The 21,051-nt window shown below is 41.9% G+C and overlaps 1 protein-coding gene across 4 annotated transcripts in view; it reads right to left on the bottom strand.

The window, feature by feature from the left end:
• Nucleotides 1-1,968: 1,968 nt before the first annotated feature.
• Nucleotides 1,969-21,051, bottom strand: part of LRGUK (leucine rich repeats and guanylate kinase domain containing) — an 86,880-nt gene continuing 67,797 nt past the window's right edge. Inside the window, exons 17-21 of one of the 4 annotated variants that reach the window (XM_043520899.1) lie at nucleotides 17,606-17,694; nucleotides 10,408-10,539; nucleotides 7,647-7,673; nucleotides 3,851-4,023; nucleotides 1,969-2,802 (exon numbers count right to left, since the gene is read on the bottom strand). In XM_043520899.1, coding sequence (XP_043376834.1) covers nucleotides 2,651-2,802; nucleotides 3,851-4,023; nucleotides 7,647-7,673; nucleotides 10,408-10,539; nucleotides 17,606-17,694 — 573 coding nt within the window. In that variant the 3' untranslated portion in view covers nucleotides 1,969-2,650. Of the gene's footprint in view, nucleotides 2,803-3,850; nucleotides 4,024-7,646; nucleotides 7,674-10,407; nucleotides 10,540-17,605; nucleotides 17,695-21,051 lie in introns of those variants that run through there. The other 3 variants (XM_027818328.3, XR_006283281.1, XR_005223822.2) reach the window with 3 other exon arrangements.

Raw genomic sequence — 21,051 nt, 5'->3', positions numbered from 1 at the left:
TCACCCTGGCTAGCACAGAGGAAGGAATAACATGGAGGTGGTGGTGGTGGTGGTTGTTTTTAAATGGAAGTGAAAAATTTGGTGGGTGTTGGAGTGTTTAGGAGGGATCCGAGTGTGGGGAAAGGTTGTGACGTGGCAGACTGGGATAGGGACAGAAGTCTATGCATAGGGAATCTGATGGGAAAATACACCGACATGGGGTGCGGGAGAAGGAGAGATCTTTCAGCACCTACAGTCCGTGTTTCCAGAATATGCTGCATATAGCTACTTAAACAAGGATGCTACAGAACTCTGTGTTCTCAGGGTATGTTTCTCTTTTGTTAATTATAACATTACATAATAGTAACTATCACACAAGGATCACTCAATTTCAGACCTAAAATCTGCAATTCTCCAACAAAAAAACAGACTCCAACGAGAAACTGCAGAATTGGAATTAATTTGCAAACTGGACACCATTCAATTAGGCTTGAAGGAGGACTGGGAGCGGATGGGTCATTACGCAAAGTAAAAACTATTTCCCCAAGCTAATTTTTCCCCCCTACTGTTACTCACACCTTCTTGTCAACTGTTTGAAATGGGCCTTCCTGATTATCACTACAAAAGGGTTTTTTTCTCCTGCTGATAATAGCCCATCTTAATTAATTGGTCTCATTACAGTTGGTATGGCAATACCCATTTTTTCCCATGTTCTCTGTGTGTGTGTGTGTATATATATATATATATATATATATCTTCCTACTGTATTTTCCACTGCATGCATCCAATGAAGTAGGTTTCAGCCCACGAAAGCTTATGCCCAAATAAATTTGTTAGTCTCTAAGGTGCCACATGTACTCCTTGTTTTTTTGCTGATACAGACTAACACGGCTATGGCTCTGAAACAAGGATCTCAAAGCACTTTATAGACATTAACTGATTAAGCCTAACAGCAATAGTGAGAGGTAGAGTGATATAATTATCCTCATTGGTAAAACAGTGAAAATGACACCTTGAGAAGTTAAGTGACATGCCCCAGGTTACCGTGTAAGTCAGCAGTGGAGCAGGAATAGCAGTAGGGGCCAGATTTTCAAAGGTATTTAGGCACCTACGGATGCAGATTGACACCTAATGGGATTTTCAAATGCTACTAAACAGGTAACGTACCTAACAACTACTGAAACTGCCTAATTTGTGTAGGCATTTTTGAAAAATCTCTTTAGGCACCTATCTGCATCTTTAGGTGTCTAAACACTTTAGCAATTGCACATTTACCAAGGAATGCTGCAACATGGTCAGCGATCACTTGGTTGCCAAAAGCGATAAGATCACCAATGACTGACATAGGCTGAACATCCAGCCAGCCCATCTTAAGAACCTAGCTGAAGATAGCATCCTGGTGGGCTCAATCTGTAAGGATGCTGCTTCCTTTGGTAACTTGCCTTGATGATGATACCTTTGCATATCTGGCCTGATGAGTTTTGGCTCTGTTCACGCAAAACCTGCTGTAAAAACTGGTTCCTTAGAAGAGATGTATCTTCTAAAGGAGACGGCACAGAGCTAGATGCCGTCTGAGGATACTTTAGGCTGCTCGCAAGATAGTAAGCTTCCTAAAGTTGGGTTCTTCTACAGCCTTCACTGTATTTTTGTAATATTTATTAAGTTCAGGATATTGGGTTTATCCCTTACATGCCATGATCTGTTGTTCTTTTTTGGTCTGTCTAATTTAGATTTTATAGACCATGGCCAAATTCTGATCAGTTACATTGGGGGTGAATCCAGAGCAGTTCCACAAGCAAAGTTTAATCCACTCTGGTATAATAGATCATAGATCATGTCTTCTCATATTTGCAAAGTGCCATGCAGATGACTGGTGTTATATAAACAGCAATAGGGCTCCACAGTGCAAGCTTATCAGAGCAGGTTATTTGTTCAGTAAATATAACAAAGTAAATATATATAGTAATATAAATTAATAATGAAAAAGGCTAAGGTATGAGTTTTATTTAATATTGAGATGCCATTTCTATCATATATGGCAAAAACAGATCTCAGCATAATCAGAAAATAGTTAAAACGTTAGCAAAATCAAATTAATTAAGGATTTTTTCTGATGATTCCTTTGTGGGTTGTTTGTTTAAATATACATGTATATTAAAAATAACTTCTCATTTCTAAAGATATAGCTTCTATAAAAGGTTGCCTTGGAAATAAGTAGTTTCCCTTCCTCACTGAAATCTAAGTATCACATTAAATCCCTCTTAGCAAAAACTAATTCAGCAGTCTTGTACTATAAGCAACATCATCATCAGAGGCCTTCAAGCTTCCACACCTCAATTAAGTCAGTGAAATAGAAAAAATATCTCTGGAAGATCTGTTCACATGGATCTCGGGGGAAATTCTATGACATTTCCAAGTGGGGGAGCACCTGGGGAAATCATTTCTAGCTCTGGGAAAAGCAGAAAGTACTTTTTAATAAAGTTATAAATAAATAACTTTTTTTAAAGAGAAGAGTGATTCAGAATTAATCAGAGATGGATTCAGAAGGATAATATTCTTTGATAGACTTTTCTTTGTGTGTGTGTGTGGGGGAAATTATATCAAAACCAGTATTCAAGTTAGACAGCGGAAACGGGCATGATCAAGACAATGCCTCAGCTGATGTCGACCATCAAGGGTTTGTCTTTTTCCGCCCTGATGGGATTGGAGGTAGGACGGGTTTGGAGTTGGAGCCTGGTCGGTTTGCAATCTGGGGCACACGAGGAGAACTGGACTTGGATTTGCTGGGTTTTTTTTCAAGCATGTCACTAGAAAGTTCAGCATCTGCAAGAATTAACAAACAAACAAATTAGTAAGCAATTTCAAGGAAATAAAGATTGTTCTCACTGAACAACACTATATAATCCCGCCATTGGTCTTCCTCCGTGGTACCCCACTCCCTCGCAAGCAACAGAGCAAGCAGACATTATTGCAAAACTTCCACCAGCTGAGAAATCTGGATGTGATTCAGCTGGAACTTTCCCAGTGGAGAATGGATCTATACCGAGCCTGTGACCCTTAGATCAAATGATCTTATAGGGGTCAAAGGAAAAGGAAGATGTAGTCCAGCTGGGGAACTCAGCCCAGAGAGGAGGATGGGGGCATGAGGCACCCAAACTACAACTCCCATGAAGCATCACAGCAAAATTTCTGCATTGAAATTTTTTGCATTTTGTTTTTCAATAAAAAGTTGAAATTTTCCACAAAATGTATTTAGCTGAAAACTCAATTTTCTGTTGAAAAACAGTTAACAGGAAATTTTCAACGAGCCCTAGTGACTACCCCTAATTCATAGAAGTGGAAGGTTAACTACATGTCTACATTTATTACCACCCTTTGGTGTTTTTAAGACAGGTACTATTAGAAGCTGAGACAATGTAATTGCACTGTAATCTGAATATACTTATACCCTGATACTCAGATATCAGTGGTTCAGGAACCAAATTAGCGATCGTTAGTCAAAAGAGCCACAGTCATGTGAGTTCACTGTTTCATTTACTACAGTACTTTAGATTCCTCTTTAAACACTATGAAAGGGGAAATATTTAGTTTATATATTACTGTCAAAGCAAAATGGCTGATCAAGTATTATTATTTTATAAACTACAATTGGGTAATAACATAGTCAAAGCATCCTGATTGGTTAATAGCTTAGACTGGCTAATAATTATGTCACACAGCGTGTTAATATCATGCGCCGCAAAGAGCCGCAGATACCACATTAAAGAGTCACTTGTGAGCCTCAGTCTGAGTACCCCGGCCTACACTATAATTACCGTGCCCGTATTACAAAGGCTCAGCAAAAAAGTAGATTTTGGAAAACAATTCATACCTTTCAAACTTTCCATTCCATTGCTGACTCCTCCAGCGTCCTCATGTTCTGCATTGACCTCTTCGGCGTACGGAGCATTGGGAACTGGGCTCCGAGCAGACAAGCTTTCTGTAGAAAATGCACCAGCCGAGGACATTATAGATAACCCAGTAGTGGCACGTGATTCTCTGGAGCTGAGAGTGAGAACGGATTTATTCGTTTGTAGTAATAGAAACCAGACTCTGTGAGTTTGTTTAACATGACTTCAATGACACCAGTAATATTGTCAATCAGGAGCCTGAAATAAATCATCAGACTCAGCAGTTACACAGCACTTGTTCCACACATGACAACACTCCTTTGGAGGTAGTAAACAAAACTGCCACCACCCACTTTAATTTTTAATGTATTTAATCAATCACAGACAGGGGAAGAAAAGCAGAGCTTCATGCTACAGTGTGAATCAGCTGGAGAGATGGGATTAGACCTCAAAGAGATCCTGTTTGCCAATTATATGTTCAGCATAATAAATGGTGTCTCTTAGTGAGTGATTTTGGGATAAAGTGAAGAATTTACAAAAGTTACGAAGACCTATTTGTTGAATAGAGGATCTGCGAGGCTCATAAGGAAAGTTTAGCGTTGTCTAGATGACACATCCCGGCAGAATCCAAGGATGGTTTTGTGGTAAAGGCCCGGAACTGGGATTTAGAAGATCTGGTTTCAGTTCCCAGCTCTGACTCAGACTGCCAAGGTGATTTTTGGCCAATCACTTAGTCTCTTTCTGCCTCAATTCCCCTTCTGTAAAATGAAATGAATAATACCTCCTTTCTTCCACACCTTCTCTGTCTTGTCTATTTCGAGTGTACACTCCTCAGGGAAAGGACCATCTCTGACCATGCATATGTGCATTGCCTAGCACAATGGGCGTTGGAGAAAGCAAGTACCTCTGCAATACTACTAATAAATAACCTGGCTGTTGGGTATCCTATACAGAAGCAGTTGGTGGTCTCACTTCACTCATCAGTGGGCAGGTCTCTGTGGCACAAAGCCACCTCTGCATTTGGCTCTACTGTGAGAAATCAACAGGGGCCAAGGCCTGAATGGGCAGCTTGCCTGCAGGTCAACGTGGACACAGATTAGCATGACAATGGTAGTGCCCAGGTTGTAACTTGTCCTAGGACTACCCAGATTTCAGTCTCCAAGGGTGTGAATCCAGCATCTATAACAAACACTGAATTTGTTGAAGGAAAAAAATGCTTTGATGCACATTTACTCCAAAGAAGATGTTTCATACCAGTAAATATCCATTTTAAACAAGAAATCACATGGAAACTTTTAAGAGGCTGTAGTAGACATTGTAGACATTTAATAAAGTCCATCTTTACACAACAGCTGTTCTGGCCTATTGTGTGAAAGAAAACATTGATTCGTAGATTCTAAAGCCAGAAGGGACCATTCTGATGATCTAAGGCACAAGCCAGGCCAGAGCATTTAGCCCAATGATTCCTGCGTGGAGTGCAATTACTTGTGATAACATTGTGATTAGAATGTCTTTGGGGGAGAAGGGAGAATGGTTAAAGGAGCAGACAGTGTTATGCACTGGTAGAGCCTTTGAAATAAAAAAAAATAAGGAAATTCAAAATATGAGGGGGGAAGAATCAAAATAATGAGATACAACAGTGGCATAAAGCCCAGGAAAAAACACCAGGAAATGATCTTCACTACAGGCCTGATCCTGGCCCATGGACAGCAATGGGGATTCTGCCATTGACCTCAGTCCCAGCAGGATTAGATCCTGAGAAGTCCTGAACACTCACATCTCTCGCTGAAGTCAATGTGACCCGGGAGGGCTCAGCGCCACGTACTGCCCTGCTGAAGCACTGTGATTAACCCTAACAGTGATCTCATTTTAGCTCCCCATAACACCCACCAGGCATCATTACAGGGTGGCAGAGCAATTACTGGGAGTTGTAAATTCAGGCTAAGAATAACCAGCAGCTTTGGATTTTTCAAAAATATCAGTGCCAATGCAAATACTAGTTTCTAAAGGGTCAGTTCCCTGCTCTGCTATTCTAGAACCCAGCCCTGCATCTGTCTCCTAACAGAAACTACAAATAAATTGCATTCAGGTTGGAATTTAATCCTGTGTCCATCTCCATATAGTATACATGAACACGTCACGTCTGAACACAATGTGATACAATCCAGTGCAATAACAGGCAATTCTGAGTTGTCTTACCCTGTGTCCCTGAAGAGCGATGGATGATAACGTGGCATTTGGGACACAAGGTATATAACTAACGACCAGAAAAAACCGTTGATGTCTTTCTGTTAACTCATCCCTTACACCCGGTGAGTTGTAATAAGTCTGTATCAGGGGCTCTACTGATAAGTCTGATACAGGCTGTGCACAAAGGATCCTGATCCTTGATTGGGCTTCTCGGCATAAATGTCATAAAAATAAACAATCATATACTACAGGACTCCCGAAAAGTTCCTTGGCATGAAAAACAAATTCCAGTGAATTGGGTGGGGCAAGCCGGGGTTATATGGTCCCTGCCATCACAGAATCTGAGTGCTTGTCAACTTATGGACTTTCAACTGCCATTTGTGCCTTTGAAATATCTCCCCCAGGCACTACCTCTGGCCAAGCATTCTGTAAATCAGTTCTGATCATCTAGCACATCTTCAACCCCTCACCACAGGGGCACTGGGAAAATAATTAGTGTATATAGTTAGGTCGGGATGGCCAGGCTTTTCTTCGGAATTACTTTTCTCCTCTTTTCCTTCCACCAAGACAAATTCCCCACCCCATGACTCTGTTAAAGTGAAAAGCACAGAAAACAACATGCTCAAAATAGGACAATAAAGTGGAATAATGAGATCATAGTGCATATAACTAATATATCGAAAAGAAATAAATTGAGGATTAAAGCACTGGACTGTAATGGGGTCTCATAGGTATGCTCACTGTACTGTATGTATCTGTACTGGACTGCAAAACAAATTCTCAACTTGAATATACATAATTCCATGTCAACACATGGCATTGCAGCAGATCAGTGTTTTCCATTGCATGTTGTATGGTGGTGATGGGACTTTCATTAACATTAATTAATTAATATTTTGGGTCAGACCCTCAGCTGGTGTAAATCAACATAGCTCCATTGAAGTCAATGGAGCTGCATTGATCTACACCAGCTAAGCGTCTGGCTCCATGTCTGCACTGGCTAAGAGACCAGTAACAACCAAACTAGTTTATGCCCCTGGGTGAACATAAGTGGATCCTCTGACAGAAACCCACACAGCACATTTATGAGGGGAGAGATTAGTAACCGGCAGAGAATACCAGAAGTCCTAGGAAGTGTTGCTTATGGGGCTTTCTTCTGTGGGACGATGGAGGGTTGGGCCCTGAAGTTCACCTTACAAGGTAGAGAAGAAAAGAAGAATAGGTGTGCTGAAAGAATGCAGGCTCCTGTGGAGCCACCCACTAGACATGTGTTTTGGGCTGGCCCTTGGAGCAGAACCAGGGAATTCCTGGTTTTTATTCACAGACCAGCTACAGAACTGAGCATCACCACACCAAGTGTCAGTGGCCTGCAGACCTCCTGCTTTTAGGGATAACAGTTGGTTCGGTTTCCATAACAGCTCAAACTAGGGCAGTAACTGATGAATGTGATGAATTACGCGTCTGATTTGGGATGTTGCCTAATGAGTTCTCCAACTCATTAGCTGGCCCAAATCCCAGAGGTCAGGAGACAGTGCTTTGTTTGCTACACCCACAGGCCAGTAATTCACATTTGCACCATACTCTTACCCCATGCGGTTTTTCATTTTACTGCTTCTGCCATCCCAAATGTTGGAAGCATGGAATTGAAAATACAAGAATATTAATTCACCTCAATACGCGAACCCAAAAAACCCACCACAGGTTTTAGCATTAAGTCTCTGAAGTGATGTTTTACAAAAGCGCTAGAGGGAGTCTATACAAGACATTGCCATCATGCCTATGAACAACTTTCAGCCAAGCCTTCATTATTTTTCCTTGCAAAAGGATTTGACAGCATGACTGTCTATTTTGCGGTAGGCCTGATGCATGCACAGAAAATGAATTAGATTAGCAGTTTGTTTTCTCTCTCCTCAGAGTTGTTTTCCCACTGTGTTATTAAGAGCGTTAAATGAAAACATTGCTACAGTCAAAACACCAAACTGTGCTAGAGTGGAAAGACACATTTATTCCCTTATGTGAAGGGCTTTAACGCTTTTACAACTCATCATAGCTTCACACTCACTTGGGTTATAGGTTTTGCCTCTTTTTACTGGTGTGGACAGATGATGCATAATCCCTTGGCAACCTATTATGCACGGAGTCTCTCTCATGCACTCACTCTGTTCCCTTCAGCATGCTCCAATATTGTACAAGTACACAGTACAATCTAATCCACAGAGGCCTACCATTTCAACGTTTTTACAGCGTGTTAATTAATCTCTGTAATTACAGTGGCTGGCTGGACAGCATATAGTGGAAATGTATGAGCTCTTTATGATTTGAACAGAACAGTACAGTGTATTTCACCAGCAAGTTTATCCACAAAAGAGCAAGAACTCTGCAGCCTAAAGGACAAGGGATAAAGTGAACAGCTTCATAGCCTTTAAAGGGGATCGTGGATGTTTTGTATCTCTCAAGATCAGACCAAGTCACTGTCTATGTACACAAGTGTCAAGGTTTCTTCCCCACTCTGAACTCTAGGGTACAGATGTGGGGACCTGCATGAAAAACCCCCTACGCTTATTTTTACCAGCTTAGGTTAAAACTTCCCCAAGGTACGAACTATTTTACCTTTTGTCCCTGGACCTTATTGCTGCCACCACCAAGCATCTAACAAAAATAACAGGGAAAGAGCCCACTTGGAAACGTCTTCCCCCTCCCCCCCCCCAAAATCCCCCCAAGCCCTACACCCCCTTTTCTGGGGAAGGCTTGATAAAAATCCTCACCAGTTGGTAGAGGTGAACACAGACCCAAACCCTTGGATCTTAAGAACAATGAAAAAGCAATTAGGTTCTTAAAAGAAGAGTTTTAATTAAAGAAAAGGTAAAAGAATCACCTCTGTAAAATCAGGATGGTAAATACCTTACAGGGTAATCAGATTCAAAATATAGAGAATCCCTCTAGGCAAAACATTAAGTTACAAAAAGACACAAAAACAGGAATATACGTTCCATTCAGCACAACTTATTTTATCAGCCATTTAAACAAAACAGAATCTAACGCATATTTAACTAGACTGCTTATTAATCCTTTACAGGAGTTCTGACCTGCATTCCTGCTCTGGTCCCGGCAAAAAAACAACAACACAGACAGAGAGAACCCTTTGTTCCACCCCCCCCTCCAGCTTTGAAAGTATCTTGTCTCCTAATTGGTCATTTTGGTCAGGTGCCAGCGAGGTTATTTTAGCTTCTTAACTCTTTACAGGTGAAAGGGTTTTTCCTCTGGCCAGGAGGGATTTAAAGGTGTTTACCCTTCCCTTTATATTTATGACAGCAAGTTTTCAAGAACTAATTAACACTACTTTTTTAGAAAGGTAAAAAAGACAGAGAAAAAAAATGATCTCTTTCAAATACCCCTGGAAAGGCACTATGGTCTGTCTGGAATGAGAATGGGACTGGCAGTCAGGAAACAATACATTCTAATCCTGACTTTACCACTGACTCACTGGACAAACAAAGGCAAATTAATTCACCATGCTGTGCCTCAGTTTCCCCTTCTCTAAAAATGAAGATTAGACTTCCCTGTCTCTGTCTCCTACTTGGAGCAGAAGACCGAGGCCTATCATCTCCCCTCCCTCACAGCAGCAAAGGATCATTCAGACGTTTCCCAGGCAGTCGCAGGAGGAGCTGGGAGCTCAGTGCACAATGATCAAGCTGCCCCCCCACTCTCTAGCTCTTTGCCATCTTTGACAGAGAGGGTCCAGACATAAGTAGGGGTTATAACAAAGGCACAGGGACACAATGAGAGAGGAGACAAATGGAGCACAGGGTTGGGTAGAGTGATCTGGAGGGATTGCTGATGCTGAAACAATTCACAAGATCAGAATTTGAGTAAACAGGGATATCACCACCATCACCATCCCGCCTGGCCCAATGGTATTCCAGTCACCACCAGTATCTCCTTAAAAACACTGTGGTCTCCTGGATACCACTGTGCAGTAACTGTTGGTAAATTATGAGTTTAAATAGTGATCACTCTAGTTTTGTTTCTCTACATGGAGTCCCAGGCTCTTTCATTCTTCTCCCTATCCTTTTTCATTTTTTTCATTCCCTTCTCCAATATGCCCCTTTAAAAACAAAGCTCATGAAATCTTCAGTCTGCAGCTACGTCATCCACATGAGTTACAGCACTTATGCAATATCATCCCCAGGTTCTGTTTTACATTGTCGCAACACATGTTTAGCAAGGCAGTTGATGTAACAGAGGAGACAATTGCATTAGTTGGGGAAATGGTTTCAAGTCTTGTGCGCTATGACATTATCTTTCAACCTGTCCAGCAATAATCTGTTCATCCAGCAGCTAAACTCACCTGGTGTCTGGGCTAGCAGGGAGCAGACTCCGGTCTTTGGTGACATTACTTCCACTTGGGAGCATAGAGCTATATGATGTTGGCTCCAGTAATCCATGTGGGCTGATTGCTGCTGGGGTACTTGCAAGATGTCTGAAATGACATAAAAAGAAAGTTAAGCATGCAGAGCATACATTCATGTATTCTAATACACTACGTTCGGCACACTGATCTAGTGTCCTTCATCAGAGTATCTCAGAGTGCTTTATAAAGCTGGGTTAGTATTATGCCAATTTTACAGATGGGGAAAGTGAGCCACAGATGTTAAAGCCAAAACTTCCCATAGCTCCTAGATTTTAATGGGAATTCTGACAGCATCTTTAAAATTCAGGCCACTAATGTAGATCTCTAAATGGATATAGGTGCCTAACCTTAGGTGCCCATGTTTGAAAATTTTGGCCTAAGTGACTTGCCCAAGGTTACGTATCAAGGCACCAACTGAAGCAGTAAGAGAAAGCAGGAGTCCAGACTCCCAGTCCCCATCTCTGCTTAGTAGACCACGTTGTAATAAAACTTGTGTGGTACAACAATAAATACAGATTCCTGGAACGACAATCAGTATTGCATCTATGCTCTCCTGATTCCAAAGTAAGCTCAGCACATTTATTTTTAATGAAAAAAAAAACAGTTTTGATCTATTAAAAGAGGTTATACCTGTTAAGGGTGAGCTTTTCAAAAGTATTCAAGTGATTTAGGAGCACAGGTCCCATTTGAAAGTCTTGCCTACAGCATTATTTTTCTCATCATCTTGTGTCTGTTATTAACAAGGCCTGGAGTTCCTTCTTCGTGTCTTCTACAACAGTCACTCATGGTAACATCTAACAAAATGTAACCCATGCTAACTGCAGTATTGCCTCCATTTTATATATAAACATTAGTCACGTGCCAAAGAGCACTGCTGAATTTCCAATGTAAGAGAAGTCCCTCTTAAAATATTTTATTTAAAATTAAGTTACAGCTCTTAAAAGATGTCCTTTATCTATCCTATGTACAGGTGCAGCAGCCATCTTGCTGATACACCCCAACTCAGCATGTCCCCTCATTCTTCAGCTCTTCTGCTAAGATTGCCAATAATGTTGTCAACTGCAGAAGTGGTTTGTAGATCCTTGTCCCATAGAAATCACAGATACTAGAATCACAAAAGATCTCTTAGGTTATCTAAACCAACCTTTACCAATGCAGGATTGTTTCCTATTGTATGTTTTCTAGTGCTTTGTCCTGTTTATTTTTTAAAATGTCTCAGTGATGGGATTGTCACCAGTTTCCTTGGGGAATCATTCCATAGCCTAACACGTTTCACTGCAAACAGGATTTTTCTGCCATTGGTCTTTCATTTGCCCTTTCTTAGTTTCATCCTATTAATCCTACTTATAAATAAATCTCCCTTAAAGTGAGACCAAAAATTTCTATTGCATAGGCCTCCAAATGGTTGCCAGCAGGTAACGGCTTTTGGTCATTATTGGCCTGAACCAATTACGTAGAGGAAAAAGGGTTCTTTATCCCATTGCTAGCTCTCAGAGCCACTGATGACTCTCAAAAGCCTTCTAAATCAATGTCACGGCATTTCAAAGAAACAAAAAACAACCCTCCGCCCACACACATTTCCTAACAAATATCTCCACTCAATATGCAATGCTGAAACATGCAGCTTGACAGCAGAGGTTAGGAGAGCTCAAACAGAAATCTGAGAAGAGGATACATCATGCACCACTTCAGATAGAAGGTCACAGTCTCAGGACTCATCCGCCACAGGAAAATGGACTCTGCTCCCTGAAGTGAAGGCTTTGATTTAGAATCAGTGACCCATTCTCAAAGGCTAAATCCCTACTGATAGATACATTTAAAACAACCAGCCAGACAATTGAAAGAAACGTGTTTTAAAAGGCTTCACAGGGATTTCCCCCTCCCTGCCAAATCCCTTATTTTTCACACTGCCAATTGAGTGTGTGACTGTCATTAAGGTTTTGTCATCAGTTTCATTAGAAACATCCATATTCCAGGAGTTTATAATTTTTGTTGCTCCAGGCTGCCGCAGCTTGAATAAGAAAGAAAAACATGTCAGCTAAGTTAAATTACACACACTGAAGCATATGCAGTGTTGATGTAGCCATGTTGGTACCAGGATATTAGAGAGACTAGGTGGGGGAGATAATATCTTTTATTGGACCAACTTCTGTTAGGGACAGAGAGAAGCTTTCGAGCTTCCACAGAGCTTCTGAGTATGTTTCAGTACTTCTGAGTACATTTCCCAAACCTGAAGAAGGGCTCTGTGTAAGCTCAAAAGCTTGTCTCTCCCTGAACAGCAGAAGCTGGTCCAATAAAAGAAATTACCTCATCCACTTTGACACTCTGAAGAGGACACCCATGTATCTGGGGCCACAGTTACTGCTTCTTCCTTTCTGCCCCCCAAATGGGCACAGAATAATGTGGCAAAGCAACATTATGTTGTACCTTTATCCTGTACCTATCAACCCTTAACCAAGGGGCAGGGCTACTCAGGAAGACCAGGGCCTTAAAAAGCCCACCCCTAAGTGACCAGGGGAGCGAGCAAACAGGGGAGTTTTGCGAGGGAGAGTGTGAGGGGAGGGGGGCACATTCACTTAACATTCCCGAAACTTCTTGAAACTTAAAGCCAAACACACCCCCTGATAAAAACAAAACAACAACAAAGGAACAAGCTTCAGGAGTAAAAAGAGAATGTACAAAGAAGTCCAGCAACAGAGCGGGGGTTACCCAGTTTATTGCACCCAATGCAGCATGTATGATTACCTGCCCTATGGGCAGGTGGCATTTGTGTGCATTTGGTGCAAGGAACTCCTGGCCCTCAGAGACCGTGTATGGTCTTCGGAGACCAGGATGGCTTAGCTGGAAGAGCTCAGGGTGATACTGTTTAGTTTATCAATTTGTTCCGAAACCTCCTCTAATGACACCTCAATCTGGGACAGTTCCTCAGATTTGTCACCTAAAAAGAATGGCTCATGTTTGGAAACCTCCCTCACCTCCTCAACCATGAAGACCGATGCAAAGAATTCATTTAGTTTCTCTGCAATGGCCGTATCGTCCTTCAGTGCTCCATTAGCATCTCGATCGTCCAGTGGGAATGTGGGGCACCTGGCCACTGTCGGAAGACAGGATACTGGGCTAGATGGACCTTTGGTCTGACCCAGGATGGCCATTCTTATGTTCTTATGATCAGACAGGAAAGCCAGCAACTCTCTCATACAGCCACCTGTGCGGAATATTCATGCCCTGACCATGAGCTGTCCAGGCAGAAGAGAGTGTATCAAGTGTGTTATGTTAAAATGCATGGAACATACCTCCTGTATGCTCCAACAAAGCCCCATCCTGGAAAGCAGTGCAGAGACTGCAAAGTGTGTGAATTCCCTGAGTTGGGGTGGAGCCAGGACCGTGGCACTGTCAATTACACTTTGCAGTTCTCTTCTTGGCCATGCCTTCTCTTCTTTACTCATATGTGTATGTGACAGAATCCAGGCCCTCAGGGGGCATTCAGGGGACATCAACAAGTTATTCAATGGCTAAGGGCCTGATTTCAGTTAGACCTCACCCCAGCCTCTTATTTTGTACCTTTAATAGCACAGGCACAATTGACACGAACTAGATATTATTATTAGATGTCAAACTACCCAATTGTGCCCACATACTGTTTCAGGTAGTTAAACATCAAAATAACCTCAATTGCAACTGCACACAGCTACAGGAACAAAATAAGGAAGTCAGATTTTAAATTATCTCAATTTAAAAATATAAATTTATGTAGTTATTCCTTTGGCTGTTGCAATAAATAAAAACAGAACTGATTCTTCCTTTAAACCACTTTTAAAACCAATATAACTTCTTTGATTTAAACTGAGCTACTTTTGATTTACGTTGGTCAAGGACATGTCCCAAAATCTTAAAATATCCAATTCAGTAGTTTATAGCATTGTATAAAAACACTGGTATTTCTATATGGCAAATACTCTGTATATTTACCAATTAGACAGCTGTGCTTTTTTAAAAACAGTAAAGTATTTTATTATAGCTATAAATTAATTTTGTTCCAATTATTATCAATACCCTCAATGGAACAAAGTTTCTTTCCCTACTAAGTTCATCCATTGTGGCAAACTGGTTTTCCACTTTCCATTTCAATGGAGCTTGGAGTTAATATAGCTTTTCTGAGTATATTTTTTCTTTGTCTATTAGCATCTTCAGTTATGTCAGCACAACTCTAGGACCAGCATTCTCTCAGTCAGTTCAACTGCACTGCCAGTAAAAAGGATAGCTTTCGATGTAAACAGTAATTCTCTTTTTCTTGACAACAGAGTACAGTAAGAAGCTCCCTCCCACAGTCACTGAACTTTGAGATTAAGAAACATTTTCCCTGAATGGGTATTTGTATTGTATTGTATTGAATTGTATTTTAAATGAAAGTGGACAATGTACAAGTACAAAGCTGACAAGAGAAAAATGATGGATGTCAAGAGAAATTTTTTATAATCAAATTTCAGAGAGATGTGATTTGTGCTTTACTTGTGTAGCCAAGTAGAAACAAAAAAAAGTCAAAATAAAATACACACTGGGGAAAAATAATCTAAGTCACAGATAAAGATAAGTGGACAGATACTCCACAGAGAGGAGAAACCTAGGAAGCAGCATGCTGAAAAAACCTAGAGATGACAACGAACAGGAAGTCAGCCCCCAACTAAAACCTCTCCAATGCATCATCAAGGATCTACAACCTATCCTGAAGGATGACCCATCACTCTCACAGATCTTGGGAGACAGGCCAGTCCTTGCTTACAGACAGCCCCCCACCCCCAGCCTGAAGCAAATACTCACCAGCAACCACACATCACACAACAGACCCACTAACCCAGGAACCTATCCTTGTAACAAAGCCCGTTGCCAACTGTGTCGACATATCTATTCAGGGGACATCAAAGTAGGGCCTAATCACATCAGCCACACTATCAGAGGCTCGTTCACCTGCACATCTACCAATGTGATATATGCCATCATGTGCCAGCAATGCCCCTCTGCCATGTACATTGGCCAAACTGGACAGTCTCTACGTAAAAGAATAAATGGACACAAATCAGACGTCAAGAATTAGAGCTTTCAAAAACCAGTCGGAGAACACTTCAATCTCTTTGGTCACTCGATTACAGACCTAAAAGTGGAAATTCTTCAACAAAACAACTTCAAAAACAGACTCCAACGAGAGACTGCTGAATTGGAATTAATTTGCAAACTGGGTACAATTAACTTAGGCTTGAATAAAGACTGGGAGTGGATGGGTCATTACACAAAGTAAAACTATTTCCCCATGTTTATTCTCCTCCCCTCCCCCCACTGTTCCTCAGACATTCTTGTCAACTGCTGGAAATGGCCCACCTTGATTATCACTACAAAAGGTCCCCCCCCCGGCTCTCCTGCTGGTAACAGCTCACCTTACCTGATCACTCTTGTTACAGCGTGTATGATAACACCAATTGTTTCATGTTCTGTGTGTATATAAATCTCCCCACTGTATTTTCCACTACATGCATCCGATGAAGTGAGCTGTAGCTCACGAAAGCTTATGCTCAAATAAATTTGTTAGTTTCTAAGGTGCCTCAAGTCCTCCTTTTCTTTTTGCGGATACTGACACGGCTGCTACTGAGACTTGGGTTTGTCACACAAAATGACCACAAAAGGCCAATGCAATTTTGAGCTGCATATGCAGTGGCAATGAGGTATCATGTCCCAGAGACAGGAGGTAATTTTGCCTTCTTTGCTACCCATTGTTGCAGCTGCACCTGGAATATTGTGATCAATTCTGGCACCTAATTACCAGATGTTAACAGATTGAAGGGAATTTAGAGCACAACACCAAAATTTACCAGGGGGCCAGAGGAACAGACTTATGAGGAAAGATGTAACTATATGTAGTTTGGCTAATTGTTGACTAATAGAGAGTGGAGACATGGTAACAGTCTAATTTTCTGAAATGCATAAAAAAAGAAGAGGGGTTATATTGAGTGGTACAAGGCGTATAACTAGGAGTAATGGGATGAAACTGGATAGTGATAATTTAGGGTAGATATCACGATAATCTTTCTGTTGGGAGATGTATTAAACCGTGGAAGAGCCTTCTAAGGTGAAAAGCCAGTCTCAAGGTACATTTAAAACTCGACTGGATATTGCACTAGTAAACATACTACGTATAGGGAACAATCATGCACCAGCCATTGGTATGCATTAAATGACCCTGTAGGTCTCTTTTCTATCTAATATCTATGATTTCAGGGTTCATTGTCCAACTCTCAGAGTCTCAACCGTTCATATTTATGGCATTTCCTGACTTCACTTCTTGCATCACCATATGGAATGGAGTGTTGTCTACTCCTGCATCCAATTTGTTTTCACCGAGCACAGATGTCCCTTCAGGGCTGGTAATTGCAAATACCAAATGAGGGTGATAAGAGTTTCTTTCACCTATCTGACAGCTCTGCCAAAACAAAGTCTTATTTTCACTCCAAACAAAGAATCCAAAATATGAGCAAGGCACTGTGAAATAAAGGCAGCAAATAGCAGTGGACTAAGGGTATATCTATGCTAGAAATGTAAGTTGACCTAATATACACAGGTGGTGGGCATCCACCGACCTAAGACGGACAGTGTGGGGAGCTGAGAGCCCAGTCTCTCAACTCCGTTGGCAGCTCCCTACTGGGAACCCTGCCCAGTAGGCTCCTGGAGGGCTGCCCCTTGCTCCTTGCCAGGAGCAAGGGGAAGTAGCCCGGGGCTTCTCGCCCGCCAGAAGTGGAGTCCAGATGCCCCAGCTTCTCGCACCCTCCCAACTGCTCCCTGCTGCGAGCTAGGCAGCCTTGTCATTGTGTGTGTTATAAATTCACAGTCCCAGATATACTGCAGGTTGGCCTCACACTGTTAGTCCACCCTCTGACTTGAGAGCCAAAATGGTCTTAAACTATCTCCATGTATAGGGCTTAACTGTAGGATTAAACTTAAACGCTTTAAGAAGAAGAGTCAGCCATGGGACTTGTGTTCTTTAAGAGCTTCTGATCATTCATCTTGCAGACACAATGGGAAAGGAGTTCAAGATGGACATTTTCCATTCGGCTGAAAAGGGCGTGACTAATACAAATGCCCGCGTTACCTTTGAAAAAGTTGGGCATATGCACTAGGAGCCTTCCCCAACAGCGCCTGACGTGCTGCACGTTGCCGCCTCTGCAGAGATGCTTTTTCCTGAGCAAGAAATATGATCAACTTATTACAATAACTTACAAGTACATACAGGCCTTCAAAAAGGTAACAAATGGCCACGACATTCCTGTCTCTGGCTAAGGCTATGTTTACACTAGAGACCTTACAGTGGCCCAGCTGTACCGCTACAAGATCTCTCGTGTAGCCGCTCTATGCCAATGGGGGAGAGCACTCCCATTGACATAGTTAAACCACTTCCAATGAGCAGCGGTAATTATGTCAGCAGGAGAAGCTCTCCCACTGGCATAGTGCTGTGCACACTACCACTTTTGTCAGTGAAACTCATGTTACTCGGGGGTGTGTGTTTTTTCGCACCCCTGAGCAACACCAGTTTTGCTGACAAAAGCGGTAGTGTAGACATAGCCTAAGGCTCTTGAGTGTATAGGTTTAGCTATACTGGGAAATTACATTGTGTTATAACATATTAACTAACACGGTGCTAAATATCACTCAGCGTAGACAGGACTTTTGTCTTTAAAGTCAAGCCTGATTTTAAACATGGCAGTCCTGGTTTACACTGAAGCCCTGATTCTTCACTACATCTGAGCTATGCTAGGATGTAGCAGAAAGGGGTGACTGCAGGGAGCTGGTTGATTCACAGTCCCAGTATAAATTAAAACAAGAATAATCCTACTTTAATTTACGCTGCTCGCATAAGGTTCCTTTCACCAGCAAAGGATGGAGCAGGGATTTCCCTACACCCCCCGTGAATTTCCCCAACGCCCCCCCTAGTTTTGTGAACTAGTTACTTGCTGTGTTGCCAATTTAGTGATTGTTTGGAAATTTGAATTGAAATTGAAACATTAATACACACTTTAAAAGCATATAATGTGTATGATAAAATATGTATATCTGAAAAGGTAGAATAGATTTGAAAAGTATGAACTTAGACTAGCTTCCTTATACAGCTGTTGTTTTTTATGACAGTGTCAGTGCATTCATTTCGGTGATGTTGGCCAACCTAATAATTTCAAATTACGATTTGTAAGCAAAGTCTAAATGAGCTCTCCCTGACAGCTAGTGATGAGCTGAGGGCTGGGGGGAAAGGCTGCAGGACCAGATGGTATTTACTTTCAAACCTAATCTACCTAGGTATCCAGCAAACAGAGCTGTGTTGCCTCAATGATAGATTTTGGCTGGGGTTGGGTTACAAATCACTTGAATGGGGGTGGGGGCAGGAATGAAATGTTGTTATTCTTATTGTATGAGTAAAGGGCAGTAGAACTGTACTCAGCCTGTGCTGATTGAGGGCATCAAGAGAGAGGGTGGGGACAGGTGTTTTGCTTGATGGTCTGCCTGAGTCACAAGTACTATTTGACCTGCCCCTCTCCACTGTTTAAAGACAGAGCTGAGTAGGCTCCATAGAGAGTCTTTTGTCGTGTTAAGTGACCACTACAGCTGAAATCACTGATAATCAGGTCTAAGTGCTTAGACCTGCTGTGGGACAGTGTTTCTGTGGAAGAGACGGCCCAGCCTGCACTAGCAGTGAGGTTCCCCCACTGAGAGCTCAGCTGAAATCACTGAGAGCTGGTGGAACCTCAAGAGACCAACGTGCAGAGGTCACAGTGGCAGGTGGCAGCAGAAGTGATGGCACAGGGCTACTGGCAACAGAGTGATGGAGTGAACGGGGGCACAACGAACAACACTGGCCAGAGCGAACAGTGAGCAGCTGGGGGAACGAGCAAGGCACCTTCTTGCCCCCCACCTGGGAGGTGAACTCATGTGAAAGCACCTCTGTACTCAGTCTCCACTGACCAAGGACAACACCGGTGAGTGTTAATGAGGCTGTTAAGAATGCTGGAGACACAACACAGTTCATGCGAACAAACATGGCTGTGGCATCATACTTTCTATTTAAGCAAGAGATACCACACACTACACACTGGAGGCCAATGTTAAGTGCATTGTCACTTGTTCATCCTGAAGTTGAACACTGGTTCTGAACAAGACCAGCAAATGCTCACTATCTTTCTGCAAGAAACTCAGCTGACTAGCTAGAAGCACGTGGTGCAACAGTGAAAGACTCAACAGTTGAAAAAGTGAAGAACTCTCTCACCACATTCAAAAAATTTGCATACATGGCTGATGAATGTACCGATGCAAATGGGCATCAAGTATTAAGTCATTGTGTACGTTATCTGGATGTCAGTGGTAGGCCAGTAGATGCATTTCTAGATGTTCAAGTTATAGAAGACACATCGGCTGCATCTGTGACAACTCACATCTTAGAAGAGTTAAATGCTTGTCAATTGGACCACACACAGATGGCTGCTTGTGCATTTGATGGAGCTGCAAACTTCTCTGGAAGACATGGTGAAGTAAACAAGCTTTGTTCAGAGAAAAGCATAACCCTGATCTCTCCTATACACACTGCAGAGGCCATCTACTCCAACTAGTGCTAGTACGAGCCGCAGACTCTTCAAAAGACATTTAAAAAGTTATAAATTTAATGTCTTCATTATATTCTTTTTTCAGCAAGCGTCCAAAAAGACTGAATATCTTGGAAAATACAGAAGATACACTGGGACTGAAGTTCAAGTTAGTCCAACCTGGGAACACCCTCTGTCTTTCTCATGAGCGATCCTTGGCTGTTGTCTTAAAATTACTCCAGCCATTATTACTGGCTTTGGAAAGTCTCTACCAAGATGGGATGGATCTAAGTAGTGAGGCTGGTGGATTACTTTTGCTACTACATTCAGAGAAGACTATTGCCATTCTCTCTCTTGTAAGTCCACTGTTGAAACCACTTGGGTCATTAAACAATGCCATCCAGCCATCTGCTACAACAGTGGTAGATCTTTGTCCAGCAATAGAAGCTACATTTGGATCAATCGGAGACCTAACCATTGAAAAAGTACTGGAAGAAGCAAAGACTTCAGTCCAGAAGTTGACTAATGAAGGCATTTATACTGAATCCTTAAGTGCAGAGGACAAGAAATGTTTATTAAGACAACTGAAAAGGTACACAGACTTGATTCTTAAAAATGTACAACAGCAACTTCTAGATTCTACTCAACCTCTATGTGGCTTTTACAGATCCCTGTCCTATAAAACACCGACAGTTGAGTGGAGTGAGGCACTACCAGCAATGGGGCTGCCATGTGCTCAGGACAGAATAGAGAATTTGAACACACAACGGAATACCATACGAGGGATGAATGAAGATTTGACTTCAACTTCTTTTTTATCATCACTAGTGGCTCAACCCGATATTTGTGCTATGTTTCCTGACATGAAAGAACTAGGAATTCATCTCTTGTTACTCCCAGTCACAACAGCTACAGCTGAGCGTTCTTTTTCATCATTGAATAGAATTTTGTGTTCTGAAAGAAGTCACCT

Source organism: Chelonia mydas, chromosome 1 (assembly GCF_015237465.2).
Source record: "Chelonia mydas isolate rCheMyd1 chromosome 1, rCheMyd1.pri.v2, whole genome shotgun sequence".
Lineage (NCBI taxonomy): Eukaryota > Metazoa > Chordata > Testudines > Cheloniidae > Chelonia > Chelonia mydas.
Note: the sequence above shows the minus strand (reverse complement) of the source record. Positions and strands in the feature narration are given on the sequence as shown.